Source organism: Mauremys mutica, chromosome 4 (assembly GCF_020497125.1).
Source record: "Mauremys mutica isolate MM-2020 ecotype Southern chromosome 4, ASM2049712v1, whole genome shotgun sequence".
Classification (NCBI taxonomy): Eukaryota; Metazoa; Chordata; order Testudines; family Geoemydidae; genus Mauremys; species Mauremys mutica.
Window position 1 is genome coordinate 34,080,167 of NC_059075.1, and position 15,440 is coordinate 34,095,606.

The window sequence follows — 15,440 nt, forward strand, 5'->3', positions numbered from 1 at the left end:
GAATCTTTGGTGTAACTCCATTGAAATCCTGGGATTAATTTTATTCTTGACCTACATTTTAAAGAGTTCTCTTTATTGTTTTTAAAATATTTAAACCACCAAATGACCAGTCATTTTCCAGGGATTTCTTCCAGTCCAATGATAAGTATCATGAGCTCCATTCAAGATTTACTGTGATAGGTAATTAGCACCTCTCTGGAGTTAGCTTGGACACATAGGCTGACTTGGGTTTAGGAGGAAGAAAAGCAGGGAAAACTTTTAGAGCAAAGAAAACCACATTAGTAGGAAATAGGTTTTTGCCTGGGAAAATGTTCTTGTCTTGTCATGCCCATGCTGGATCCCATTCTCTCCTCCCATTCCCCAATATATACTTCACAACACCATAGTGCTGCTGCAGAAAGCTGGACACTAGTCATTTGTTAATGTCTCTCTACAGTAACTTTTGTGTCTTAAAGGGGTGTTGAGTTTTTGTGGTATCTGGCTGGCTGAGTCCCTGCTGACATGATTCCTTAGTTCTTGGTGGGATTTGACTGTACTATTAGTTATATTAGGTTGCCTAGAACCTTAGATAGGAGGCTCTTTACTATTTTAAATCCAAATAAAATAACTCTAAATATGGTCTTTCCCCTTTGTTCTTTTTCAGGCCACCTCTCGACTTCTGGTGAATTACCCAGAGCCTTATCGCTCTCAGATCTTAGATTATCTGTTTATGGTAATAGTTCTATATCAGTAAGACAAATATCTCTAACCTCCTGTAGAGTTTTAATATGTACTCTATATGTAATCAAATTGAAAATGGGACACCCCCGCTGCTCGCCTGAGGCATCCTCCTTGTCCCCCATCCGGTGTGCGGCTGTCGCCCGTTGCTGGAACCCCGAGGAGGATCCCCTCAGGTGTCTGTCACCTGTGGCTAAAACTTTGCAGGGGGCCCTTTGTTGCTGCTGTTGCCTGTGGCTGGAACCCTGCCAGGGCCCCACTGGCTATCAGCTCCAGACTCCTGCAGACACTGGGGCTGAAGCAGAGAATGTCAAGGAGGTCTCGGGAGTTCACGGATTCCGTGACTTCCATGACCTCTGTGACATAAACGTAGCCTTAATTATGGTTATTAATACAGTAACTTGAAGGTATGTCCTGTTTGTGTGGTGATAACTGTTTCTGGGACCTAAATTCTGAGGCTGAACAATCAACTCTTATTACTCCAAGGTGTAGTAGCTGCCAAGAGTAAATACTCTTGTTATGTTAAGAGGAAACAACTAATTATACTGAAATGACTAAACAATTTGAGGGTACTTCCTCTTGGTAATAACCATAATCTAGGCTAATCACCATCTTGTTGTTTCTGTTGGGAGTTTATTTAATTTTGGAAATAGCGATTACTGAGATTCCCTTTTATTGCTATTCTGAAATAGCTGATGATTAAATATTTTGCGATATTGGGCTAGAACTGGAAGGTTGGTTTTTTTTCTAGTTTAAAGGTGGATAAAGTGAAGGGTTGAGGTGGTCATAACTATTGTGGGTAGTAAATTCTGAAGGTAATATTGAATCAGTGCAAAAGTATGTATACTTCATGACTTCTGAAAATTACTGTATATTTTAGTTGGCAATTGAAGAGTATCCTTGCTCTCTAGCTTGCTAAGATTGTTCCATTTCAATAGAATTAATATCCTAAAGTTTGCCTAGGATGCAAGTTCAATTAGTTATGGTTCTGAATTCTTTAGATAATCCAGTAAAACACTTTTATACCAGTAAAGCTGTCCATTTAGAGGTCTGTACCACCAGTGGTGAGCTTGAGCCGGTTCGCACCGGTTCGCACAAACTGGTTGTTAAATTTAGCAGCCCTTTTAGAACCGGTTGTTCCAGGACAACCGGTTCTATAAGTGCTTTATTTAACAAAAGCTCCAGGCCAAGCTCACTTCCCCCTCCTCTCCTGCTCCACCCCCCTTCTCCTTCCCACGAATCAGATGTTCACGGGAAGCATGAACAAGCAGCAGGCAGGCAGGTAAGCTGGGGTGCGGGGGGGAGGGGAGGTGCGGCTGGCTCAGCGGCTCCCTCCACCACAGCTCCTGGTCCCAGAGCGCGGCTCCCTCCAGCCTGGCACCCCCTGGCTGAGTGCCCCCAGCCCGGTCCCGGCCCCCGCCGAGCTCCCCCAGCTTCAGCTCCACAGCTCCAGCCCGGCTCCCATGGCGCCGGTGCTGGTTCCGGCCACCGCGGTTGCGGCTCCAGCCCGGCTTGGGCCCCGTGGCGCCGGTGCTGGTCCTGGCGCTGCGGCTCCGGCTGGTCCCGGGCGCCGGGGCTGGTCCCAGTCCCATGGTTGCGGCTCCGGCCCGGCTGGTCCCGGGCGCCGGTGCTGGGCCTGGTCCCATGGTTGCGGGTCTAGCCCGGCCGGTCCCGGACGCCGGTGCTGGGCCCGGTCCCACGGTTGCGGCTCCTGCCCGGCCGGTCCCGGGCGCCGGTGCTGGACCCGGCCCCACGGTTGCGGCTCCGGCGCTGGTCCCGGCGCTGCGGCTCCGGCCGGTCCTGGGCGCCAGCTCTGGCCCAGCCAGTCCCGGGCACCGGTGCTGGCTCTGGCCCGGCCGGTCCCGGGTGCCGGTGCTGGGCCCGTGCCCTGCGGCTCCAGCCCGGCCCCCGCAGTTGCGGCTCCAGCCCGGGCCCCGCGGTGCTGGCACTAGTGCTGGCTCCAGCCCGGCCAGTCCCGGGTCCGGTGCTGGGCTCGGCCCCGCGGTTGCAGCTCCAGCCCAGCTCGGGCCCCACAGTGCCAGTGCTGGTCCTGGCGCCGCAGCTCCGGCCCAGCCCCGCTCGGGCCCCACGGCGCCGGTGCTGGTGCTGGTCCTGGCGAAAGCGGCTCCAGGCAGCACTGTAAGAGAGCAGGGAGGGGGTGTTGGAAGAGGGCAGGGGAGTTTGGAGGGTCGTGGGGGGGGTGTATAGGGGTGGGGCGGTCAGAGGGCAGGGAACACGGGGATTGAATGGGGGCAAGGGTCCTGGGGAGGCAGTCAGGAAGGAGCAGGGGTTGGATGGGGTGGCAGGGGGCAGTCAGGGACAGGGAGAAGGGGTGGTTGGATGGGGCAGCAGGGGGTAGTCAGGGGTCAGGGAAGGGGGGTGGATGGGGCAGAGGTCCCGGGGGGGCATCAAAGAACGCGGGGGGCTGGATTGGGTAGGAGGCCTGGGGGGAGGGGCGGCCACAACCCCTTCGTGGGGTGAGGAGGAGGGAACCTGTTGTTAATATTTTGGCAGCTCATCACCACTTAAACTATATCAATGTCTGCATTGATATAGTTAGTGCAGTACCAAAACCGAGAGGGCAACATACCACTTTCAAATAGCTGTTCCCTTGGCTTCAGCCCTGTACAGCATAGTTTCTGTGTTAGAGAGAGAGAGAGAGAAGTAGCTATGGAGGTTTTTGATGGGGAGCGGGGAAGAGACATGATGTAGCTGCTTTGCCTTCTGTGTACTCAGTCATCTGGAAAATGGTCTTTTTTGCCCTTTTTACACTGTATTTGGGAATGTAGCATATTACCTCTTATATGTAGAACTTACTTTACCCACTACAGAAATTAATCACTTATGGTTCTGAATTGTTGAGGTAAATGAATATAAACACCTTTATGCCAGTAAAACTGTCCATTTAGAAGGCTGTACCACTTTAACTAAATCAGTGTCTAAACCAGGGGTCTGAAACACGTGGGCTGCATGTAGAGTTATTTCCTGCAGCCCGCCATAGCTCCCTTGAAAAGATGTCAGTGATGCGGCCCGCAGGCCAATGTACTAGTCCTCATGTGGCCCTCGTGGTGGTTTGAGTTTGAGATCCCTGGTCTAAATTGATATAATTACATCAGTACCAACCCTCAAACTTGCAAACCTTTTTAGTTTTTTGAAGGAACATGGTCATTTTGAAATCTAGGCAACTTAAAATAGTATTGTCCTACATCAGCCTCTGGACCACCGTACACATTTTTTGGCTTTACCTTGACATCTTCCTATTTGTTAACTTTGCTGTGCTAAAGATCCCAAACAGGGAAACACACTTATAACTACAAGAGGGACTGTGAAACTGACTAGAAACCAAGTACTCTCAATTGCACAAAATAAATAAACTGTAAAAAGAGGAATAGCTTTTCCCTCTAATCTTTCAGTTACATTAATCGTAGGTGATTGTAATAATAACGGGTAAAATATTCAGATAGACGTGATGAGGTTGATGGTGATGCACTTTTTAGTTGGACATTCTTCTGCTTATAGTGGGAATCTATATTCATAGATATTTTTTTCTCCTTTTTTTTTAAAGCCAAATTTTGGTGCCTCTTTGCATATTCTGAAAGTAGAGATTGGTGGTGATGGACAGTCAACAGGTATGAATTCTTGGGGGACTGGGCTTACTGTTTTTGTGCAGATAATTCTTCACTTCAAATGGTGTGGCGATGCAATAGATGAAATACTATCAGTTTAGTGATAAACATTGTGATGAACATTTCACCTCATTTGAAATAGCAAGACTCTACATGATACAGTTGGAACTGCACTACCATGTCTAAAAATGTTTGCTGCTAGCAGGGTTCTAGTACCATTTCTTGAATTGGTGTGGGAAGGGTATTTTTTTTACATGAGAACTGTGGTACAAACTGTTACTTAGTATGGGTATGTCTATACTACCTGCTGGATTGGCGGGCAGCAATTGATCCAGCGGGGGGGGTCAGTTTATCGCGTCTATACTAGACACGATAAATCGACCCCGAAGTGCTCTCTTGTCGACTCCTGTACTCCACCACTGCAAGAGGCGCAGGCAGAGTCGACAGGGGAGCGGCAGCAGGCGAATCACTGCAGTGAAGACACTGTAGTGAGTAGGTCTAAGTACATCAACTTCAGCTACATTATTCATGTAACTGAAGTTGCATAACTTAGATTGATTTCCCTCCCTCTAGTGTAGACGAGAGTGGAGAAACCTCACAGTAATACTAGTCCAAATCTTATATGAAAGGGAACTTTTCATTATTATGAGATAGTATAGTTTGAACTGAACTCTTGGTTTCATAATAAGTTTCCTCCTTTTCTCTCCCCATGTGTTTCTCTTGCCCCCAGGAAGCAAACATGCAGTAATCTGTGCCACGCTGCCTGTTGTTTCTCAGTTCAGGGTCCTTGCATGATGGTGAAAATATTTTTTTTTTCTCCTTCTGATACTATCGTGATAATGTTCATGCAGTGATTCCTCAGCCCAAAATAATATTGAAGATAGACTTAGCGTCACAGTAATTGGGGATATAAAAGATCTACTGCAGTAGTCCCCAACCTTTACGTCTGGCAGGTGCCAGACGAAGGACCGTGGTGGCGGTGGAGCATCTGCTGAAATGCTGCCGAATTTCGGCGGCATTTCGGTGGTGACGACTCTCGATGACGTTGCTTGTCGGTGGCAAGTGGCGTCATCGAGAGGCATCGCCGCCGAAATGCCGCAGAAATTCGGCAGCATTTTGGCGGATGCTCCACCGCCAGCCAGGACGTGGGCGCCTTTAGGTTCCCCCATGGGCACCGTGTTGGGGACCCCGATCTACTGGATCATTAGATCAATCCTTGTGCAAGTCTCTGCACAGTCTCTTTGACAGAAAACATATTCATATTAATCTGATACTGTACTTGATCATGGTCAACAGGCATAGGCTATGTCTGTACTTATGTGGCATGTAGAATACAGATACTGCATGTCAATAGCAGCGTAGATAGTGAACTGCGGCTTTGTAGAGTACTGCATTACACAACTGAACCCTCAGGGTATATAGCCTACACGCTCAAGCTCTGCTTCCCATATCAACACTACTATTTTTAGTGGTGTAGTGTCTTGCTGCCTCCCCGCTGCCTGAGTCTTTCCCTGTCACAGTTAAAGTCTCTGGCAGGGGAAAATTGTGGGGAAATGATATGGCAGCTCCCCCCTGCTGGAGCATTTCCTCACTGGCAGTGAAAGCTTCTGGCAGCAGTTAGCTGCCAGAGTCTTTTCCTGCTGCTGGAGTCTTTTGCTGCCATGTGTAGCTACACACCACAGTGACAAGTGTGGACACAGCCTGCTTTTCAGTGCAGCGTGTAGCTACGCGTGTAGTGCCTATACTCTACATCAGTGGTTCTCAAACTAGGGCTGCCACTTGTTCAGGGAAAGCCCCTGGTGGGCTGGGCTGGTTTGTTTACCTGCTGCGTCCGCAGGTTCGGCCGATCGCGGCTCCCACTGGCTGTGGTTTGCTGCTCCAGGCCAATGAGGGCTGCAGGAAGCAGCGTGGGCTGAGGGAGTTTGAGAACCACTGCTCTATTTGCCACTGTAAGTGTAGCCACAGAATAACATCTGCACTGCAATCAAAGGTGTAATTGCAACATGCAGAAGTACTTGACTAGCTTTAATTTAGCTAGCGTAAGTACCAATAGCAGTGCAGCTGCTGCAGCATGGACTGTAGAAGCCCACCCAGGACTCTGGGTACTTACTTAAGCAGCTAGCCCATGGTGCCTGTGGCTTCACGGCTATTGGTACTTGCACTAAATAGATTAAAGCTAGCTGGGGTATGTCTACATGTGCTGCAATCACACCTCCACTTGCAGAGGTGATGTACTCTAAGAGGGAGGGATGGCTAGTCTTTCATGTTGGCTTCCATTGTTCACTTTGCTTTCAAATTTACTTCAAAGAATGCATGAACTGTGCTTGCAGATGTGCCTAGATATTATGGTGATGAGCAATACACCTCTCCCCCGATATAACGCTGTCCTCGGGAGCCAAAAAATCTTACCGCGTTATAGATGAAACCGTGTTATATTGAACTTGCTTTGATCCACTGGAGTGCGCAGCCCCACCCCCCAGAGCACTGCTTTACCGTGTTATATCTGAATTTGTGTTCTATCGGGTCGCGTTATATCAGGGTAGAGGTGTATTTAAAAAAAAACCTAAGATACATAGGAATTTTGTCATGACACAGAAAACAATTAGTGAGATATCTTTGTTGTTTCCTCTGTAGATGGTACTGAACCCTCCCACATGCACTATGAAAACGATGAGAATTATTTCCGGGGCTATGAGTGGTGGCTAATGAAAGAAGCTAAAAAAAGGAACCCCAACATTAAATTGATTGGTAAGGACTTGGGTTTTCTCAATGTTCTGTCGTCCTGTTTTCAAACATGATTTCATACCTGACTCATTCTTAATTGGCTCGTTAGCTTTAATGAAACAAAGTATTCTTTGTCACATTAGCCAGTGTACAGTCAGAGTTCCTCCAATTTGCCTTCCCTCTCCTTTTAAAGAATATTATTGTGTGAATTTTGTAAGGTTTTATGTGACAATGCCTTGTGTTTGGTGTGTGGGTTTTTTTTTTTCTCCCTCTTCTCGCCAGTGTTGGTGATATTTATCTTTGGCCTAAATCACTAAACTAAAACAGTCAATATGAGAGTGTCACACTGTGAGAGCCAACGGCTAGAGACAATAAATTCAAATCTAAGAATCCCCCACATCATGCATGCTCATTCTTCCTTTTTCCCAGATACCCTTTTTAGAAGGAATCTTTTCTAATCCTACACACAATAAACTAACTTTTCATATCTTCCAGGACTCTATTTATTTCCTTCAGACTTCTATCAAATACTTTAAAAAACTAGCTCAAGCAAATGTCCTTTGACTTCTCATTGTCATCTCAAATGGGTAGACAAGTTCTGTGAGGCCTTCACTATTCTGTTAAATTCAAGTCAGAGCCCTGTGTCTCCAGCTGTGGAATAAGAACATAAGAACGGCGTACCAGGTCAGACCAAAGGTCCATGTAGCCCAGTATCTGTCTACCAACAGTGGCCAATGCCGGGTGCCCCACCTGTTGCCACTGAAATGTGTTCCAAAACAGAAGTTGTCATTTAAACTAAAAAATGGTTTCTGTTCTTTTATGGCTGCAAAGAAAATGTTCCAAACCTGAACTGATTGTAAACCAATGCAGTGATTTGGAGTGGGTGTCTGAGTTACCAAGCTCATGTGTAATTCCATAATTCCAAACCCACCTCCCATGTGCCAAATGACCCCAGAATTCCTTACTCCATTGCCAAAACCTCCGGCTTCCCCTCTGACACATCTTTAATCCAGTTATATGATGTTAATTCTTAGTCAGTCTATGGCAACTTGAAAATGGGAGACTTAGAGGCAGAGTAAATTAAATTGAATTTAATATCAAAATAATGAAAAAACCCTATATTTGTATATGAAAATTAATAATAAAATTAGGTAAAAAGCTTCATTGACAAATTTACTGCAGGTTGCTGTGGATTTTCTAATCTACTTCATCAAAGCGCCTTAACTACAGAATCTTCCTGGAGGGTTGATAGCCCCACCTTGCCATTGCGCCACTATTATGCTCACACCAAAGTTGCCCCTAAAACATACAGGAGCAGCTGGAGGAGGAGCTCTCTTCCTCCTCACCAAGGTCCTGTGTCTGCAGGGTCGGCAGAGCTGTCCCCCATCCCTCGTAATGAATCCCTAGCTTTACCAAACAAATCACTTGGATCCCCAGGGGTTCGTTATAGCGAGGGTGTACTGTGATTTATGTCTGCACTATTTATTTATTCAGTTTATACAGTTTGCCTGTTCGATAAACTCAGAATGAACATTCGTATTGCAAAATAAGTGTTGCCGAAATAAGATTGCATACACATAGGAAAATCTCTCCTAGCACAGGTTTACAGCAAGTCTGTTGTCTTTAAGTGTTATCATGTTTGCTATTTTAATCTTCTTAATGGCTGAAATCATTCTGAGTTCTTGCAAACCAATCTCTATGCTGTCTCCCTCCTATTTGATCGCTGATTTACTGTCACACCTGTTCTGATACCTTGCTCTCGTGCATTTCTTCACCTGTGTACATGACCACACTGCCTTCTCTGCCCCTTGAACCATTTGCACTGTCTCAGTTCTGACTGAAAAAGTTGCCTATGTCATGAATTATGCTGTTTTGTAATTTAGTGTTGCTTAATAGTTTATAGTCGGGAATATTTGGAGAGAACCATCTTTTATATATTAAGAATGAGTGAATGATGGAGCTCTTCCTCCCATAGGGAAATTTAATGGTGCATCACTGCAAGGGGCATGAACTAGATTACTGTGGGAGTGCCTAGAGCCTCCAAACGAGGATCAGAAATCTGTTGTGTTGTATAAACATAGAGTACAAGACAGTCCCTGTCCTGAAAAGCCCACAGAAACTTTGGAAGCAGAATTTTTAATTTTTTTTTTTTAAATAATTGTTAAAAAGGAAACACACCAGTTATGGTACAAGAATTAAAATTGGACTAAATCCTGCTTGCCTTACTTGAGAGATCAGTCCCATTCACTGTAGTGGGCTAAAAGCCTATGGTGAGCAGGATCAGACTCTTGTGTTTAGATATAACAGAATGTGTTGCTTGATCCTGCAGTTCAAGAATAATTGGTTTATTTATTTATTTATTTATTTAACTAGATGTAACTCATCATTTGAGCCAGTCAGGCGTGAGATGTTGGGTAGATCATTGTCATTGCCAAAAAATAGATTCTTAGGTGGAAAGATTTCACTAAGGATGTACAGCTTGTGCTAGATTCTCAGCTAGTGTAAATGAAGCATAATTTCATTGAAGTCAATGGAACTACATTGATTTGCAGTGAGGATCTTTCCTTAAATCTTCCAGTTAATATAGGCGGTGGCTTGCTCTTGTTTTTTACTGATGTATGCAGTGCACCTAATGAACTGTCCTTCTCTTTTGATTTTTCTCTTTGAAGGGTTACCTTGGGCATTTCCTGGATGGATAGGGAGGGGTCAGAACTGGCCCTATAATCATCCGGATGTCACTGCTTACTATATTGTTTCCTGGATTCTAGGTGCCAAGCAGTATCACAATTTGGACATTGATTATATTGGGGTCAGTAAAGTACATATCTCAAATTTCTGTTTGTTGTCTGTTTCATAATTGTTCTTTGTTAGTCCCTGATTTTGATTCCCCTCTCCCATCTCCCAGTTACTCTGTGGCAGCCAGTTAACAAATCATTCCATATCCAGAGCCTTATGTTTGCCTCTGGTTTCTGGTGGAGCAGGCAAAATCACATGGGCTGGCTTTGTTTTGCTGTTCTTAGTGGATGCAATACTGATTTTCAACATTTGAGGGTTCCATGCTCTAAACTGCATAAAATGAATGTCTGACTTTGTCTTGTTCAGGTTGAAGTTCGTAGATAGTAACTCAAAATGTATTAAGTGAGGTTTGAAAACTTTCCAAACCTAGGTTATATGACCTATATCAGGGATCGGCAACCTTTGGCACACGGCTTACCCTGGTGGGCCGGGCCAGTCTGTTTACCTGCCGCATCTTCAGGTTCAGCCGATCGTGGCTCCCACTGGCTACGGTTCGCTGTCCTAGGCCAATGGGGGTGGCGGGAAGCAGCATCCAGCACATCCCTCGGCCTGCTCGGCTTCCCGCAGCCCCCATTGGCCTGGAGCGGCAAACCGCGGCCAGTGGGAGCCATGATCGACCAAACCTGCGGACATGGCAGGTAAACAAACTAGCCTGGCCTGCCAGGGTGCTTACCTTGGCGAGCTGCGTGCTAAAGGTTGCCGATCCCTGACCTGTATAATTCAGTGATGTGCAGACAATATTTTGCAAAGGAGCAACAACATACAAGTTCCCCCTTAGTTTATCACAAGCTAAGTGATCCTGAGGTGCATGTGTTTGCAAGAGAGTAGAGGGACTGTGCTGTTTATTTTCTCATTTAAACAGATTCTTTCTTATAGCTAGAATGAAGGAAAGTGGCAGATCACCTGAGATCTGGGGACTTTGCCTCTGATTTCAGGGAATTTCACCCACATGTTACAGGACTGAACTTAGTCCACTGACTATTTTGAAGCTCTAGCAGTGTGCTCAACTTGTTAAATATGAAGGGGTGGAAACCTAGTTTGGAATTCTGAAACTGTGGTCCATGGACCCCAGAGTTCACACACACCTTTCAGCAGCACAGAGAATGTGCTATCTGATTTGTTTGCCTCTGCTGGAGGCCATTTTCACCCCTGGATATTGGTAAATCCTTTCTGCCTGGGTAGATTTTTATATCCCCCATGGTCAGTAAATGAGGACAATACTTCTGAAGAGCAGTTTCATTTCTGTTTTGCCTTAGGAATATTTACTTCCCTGAGAATAGCATGGAGGAGTATAAAAGTATTGCTCAGGCATGCAGGAGTGAAATTAGGAAGGCCAGATCACGCTTGGAGTTGCAGCTAGCCGGAGATGTTAGGAGTAACAAGAAAGGTTTCTTCAGATATGTTAGCAACAAAAAGAAAGTCAAGGAAAGTGTGAGCCCCTTGCTGAATGAGGGAGGGAACCTAGTGACAGAGGATGTGGAGAAAGCTAGTGTACTCAATGCTTTTTTTGCCTCTGTCTTCACAGACAAGGTCAGCTCCCAGACAGCTGCACTCTGCAGCACGGTATGGGGAGGAGGTGACCAGCTCTCTGTGGGGAAAGAAGTAGTCCGCGACTATTTAGAAAAGCTGGACGAGCACAAGTCCATGGGGCCGGATGCGCTGCATCCGAGGGTGCTAAAGGAGTTGGCCGATGAGATTGCAGAGCCATTGGCCATTATCTTTGAAAAATCATGGCGATCAGGGAAGGTCCCGGATGACTGGAAAAAGGCTAATGTAGTGCCCATCTTTAAAAAAGGGAAGAAGGAAGATCCAGGGAACTACAGGCCAGTCAGTCTCACCTCAGTCCCTGGAAAAATCATGGAACAGGTCCTCAAGGAATCAATTCTGAACCACTTAAAGGAGGGGAAAGTGATCAGGAACAGTCAGCATGGATTCACCAAGGGCAAGTCATGCCTGACTAACCTAATTGCCCTCTATGATGAGATAATCGGCTCTGTGGATGAGGGGAAAGCAGTGGATGTGCTATTTCTGGACTTTAGCAAAGCTTTTGATACAGTCTCCCACAGTATTCTTGCCAGCAAGTTAAAGAAGTCTGGGCTGGATGAATGGACGGTAAGGTGGATAGAAAACTGGCTAGATGGTCGGGCTCAACGGGTAGTGATCAAATGATTCCATGTCTAGTTGGCAGCCGGTATCAAGTGGGGTGCCCCAAGGGTCGGTGCTGGGTCCGGTTTTATTCAATATCTTCATTAACGATCTGGAGGATGGTGTGGACTGCACCCTTAGCAAGTTTGCAGATGACACTAAACTGGGAGGAGTGGTTGATACGCTGGAGGGTAGGGCTAGGATACAGAGGGACCTAGACAAATTAGAGGATTGGGCCAAAAGAAATATGATGAGGTTCAACAAGGACAAGTGCAGAGTCCTGCACTTAGGACGGAAGAATCCCATGCACTGCTACAGACTAGGGACCGAATGGCTGGGCAGCAGTTCTGCAGAAAAGGACCTAGGGGTTACGGTGGACAAAAAGCTGAATATGAGTCAACAGTGTGCCCTTGTTGCCAAGAAGGCTAATGGCATTTTGGGTTGTATAAGTAGGGGCATTTCCAGCAGATCGAGGGATGTGATCATTCCCCTCTATTCAGCACTGGTGAGAGCTCATCTGGAGTACTGTGTCCAGTTTTGGGCCCCACACTACAAGAAGGATGTGGATAAATTGGAGAGAGTCCAGCGGAGGGCAACAAAAATGATTAGGGGGCTGGAACACATGACTTATGAGGAGAGGCTGAGGGAACTGGGATTGTTTAGCCTGCAGAAGAGAAGAATGAGGGGGGATTTGATAGCTGCTTTCAACTACCTGAAAGGGGGTTCCAAAGAGGATGGATCTAGACTGTTCTCAGTGGTAGAAGATGACAGAACAAGGAGTAATGGTCTCAAGTTGCAGAGGGGGAGGTTTAGGTTGGACATTAGGAAAAACTTTTTCACTAGTAGGGTGGTGAAGAACTGGAATGGGTTACCTAGGGAGGTGGTGGAATCTCCTTCCTTATAGGTTTTTAAGGTCAGGCTTGACAAAGCCCTGGCTGGGATGATTTAGTTGGGTTTGGTCCTGCTTTGAGCAGGGGGTTGGACTAGATGACCTCCTGAGGTCCCTTCCAACCCTGAGATTCTATGATTCTATGATCTCTTGGTGTCTAAATGTTCCATAATTATTTGAGTTATGCTGTGTTTGGCTTCAGCATTATATATTGTACAGTAAACAATGTTTGACCTTTATAAAGTTAGTAGAAATATTTCTAAGTGGAAGCTTCATTTCTGTAAATCATATGCTCTTGGTGATATTTTGTGTGGTAGAACCCTGTGGTCATGGTGTCTTTAAAAATGGGGAAATAGCGAAGACTTTATTGAGCAAGAGAAACTTATTGCCCGTAAGCTGTTTAACGGTTTCATAGCCACCTCTTCTTCTGTTTAGTCTTGTAGCACATGTGGTACAGATTAGATACCATCAATTGTTGCCTTAATATATGATGAACTTCAGAAGCCTTTTCAATACACGTGTTTTGATGGGATTTCTGAAATCAGTCCAGTAACGTTAGAGCATGCAAGTTTAAACCTGCAGTCATAGGCTTGTGTAAATGTAGAAACCTACTAATAGGCAAGTTATTCCCTTTCAGAAGGAAGATAGGTAGTTATGTCTAGGGGCCTTTGAACTTTATTTAAAGCTGCCGCCTTTAGAGCCAATAACAAAAACAAGTGGAGTTGCTCTTTCCTTACACAAGAATCTGAAGCCACAGAATTCAGTTACAATAGTGGCTGTATAATTTTACAGATTAAAACTTTCCTTTTTTGTATTGATGTGATTAATTTTATTATTCAGACTAATACATTTATTTTTGAAATTGCTTTTTATGTTCTGTTCTACAGATATGGAACGAAAGGTCATTTAGTAGCAAATATATCAAGGTATGTAATGATTTTATCTCTTTTCTCATATTTTATGTACAGTGCTACTATATTTTATCAGGATGTGTACATGACTTTTGAAACTTAGAAATAAAGTGTTTTTGGCAGCTGTATGTAGGTTGATCAACTCTTCTGAATTTGACTGAGTTAGGGTCCAATTCTGCAAGTAGAGCCCTGCGCGAGACTATTTTTTAATCCCACTCCTGTCCCGCCCTGCAATACTCACTCCCACCTGCTCCTACATTGTTTCTTGTTTATCCTATTCCTACTTGCAGAAACCTTAGATCCCACAAATCCTGCAAGAGACAGATTCCCCCATGTTACACTTAAAAAAACCCCAAAATCCCCACGGTTGGTTTTATATATAAATGGAATTTGGACACAATTTTTATCACTAAAGGAATAAAACAAATCTTGCTTAAACCATGTAAAAAATACTTTCTCTCCTGTTAGAAAGAGAGTTGATGTCTATTATATCTCTCGCTTAAATACAAGTACACCTCTACCTTGATATAACGCGGTCCACGTTATAGGTGAGACCATGTTATATCAAACTTGCTTTGGCCCCCCAATTCCTTGTTCCCTGACTGCCCCCTCCAGAGACCCCCATCCCTAATCACCCCAAGGACCCCACCCAACTCCCCTGTTGCATGACTGCTCCGACCCCTATCCATCCTCCCCCTCCCCCACTTCCCCTGGCAGGCACTCACCGGCAGTGGTGGGAAGTGGAGCAGCCCGGCTGGCCCAGCCCACTCTGCTCCATCACCTCCCAGCCAGGGTGCTCCGCTTCCCGTGCAGGGAGGCTGGGGAAAGGATGCCCCCCCCCCCCCACTCACCTGCGGTGGGAAGTGGAGCGACGTGGCCCCAGCCTGCTCCTCTTTCCTTGCCCTGGCGGGCAGCTGGGGAAAGGTCCTGCACTCACCTGCGTGGCGGGGAGTGGAGCTGGCTGGGGCTGGGCTGCTCTGCTTCCCGCTGCCGGTGAGTGCGGGGAGGTTGGGGAAAGGACGCCCCCCATACTCACCTGCGGTGGGAATGGAGCGCTGCGGCTGGGAGCTGGCGGAGTGGAGCGGGCTGGGTCCGGGCTGCTCCGCTTCTGCCACTGCTGGTGAGTGCGGGGGGGATCCCTTCCCCTCAAGTCCCCTCCCCGAGCGACAAGGCCAGGGCGAGGGAAACAGAGCGGGCTGTTCCCAGCCCCCTGCTAATCCCCCGGGTCACTCTGGGACTGCGGGGCCCCCAAAAGTGCCCTCCCACAGCTCCTGCCCCCCAGGCCCGGGGGTGGGGGGGGGAGCCTCTGATCACTCCCGAGACCCTCTGCCCCTTATTGAACCCCTCAGCCCCGGCCTGGCCCGGCACCCTTAACATGCTGCTCTGAGCAGCGTGTCCGAGCTTTACCGTCTTGTATGCGAACCCGCCTTCTATCAGGTCGTGTTATATCGGGGTAGAGGTGTATTAAAACCTTTTATTTAAAAAAAATTGCTTTACATTGCTGAAATTCTATTTATGACAAACTGACGAGATTTAGTGTTTTTTCTGAAAATTACTGCAGTCTGTTCCCCCCTCCCCAAATCCCACCCACAACAAAGTACATTTTTCCTGCTCCCACTATTATGGCAGTGG

At 46.5% G+C, this 15,440-nt stretch overlaps 1 protein-coding gene across 1 annotated transcript in view; it reads left to right on the forward strand.

Annotated features, from left to right (window-relative positions):
• GALC (galactosylceramidase) overlaps positions 1-15,440 on the forward strand; it is a 57,693-nt gene that overhangs the window by 1,288 nt on the left and 40,965 nt on the right. The window contains exons 2-6 of the mRNA XM_045016114.1: positions 644-712; positions 4,283-4,346; positions 6,978-7,091; positions 9,737-9,876; positions 13,785-13,823. Of these exons, the coding sequence (XP_044872049.1) occupies positions 644-712; positions 4,283-4,346; positions 6,978-7,091; positions 9,737-9,876; positions 13,785-13,823 (426 nt within the window). The remainder of the gene's footprint in view (positions 1-643; positions 713-4,282; positions 4,347-6,977; positions 7,092-9,736; positions 9,877-13,784; positions 13,824-15,440) is intronic.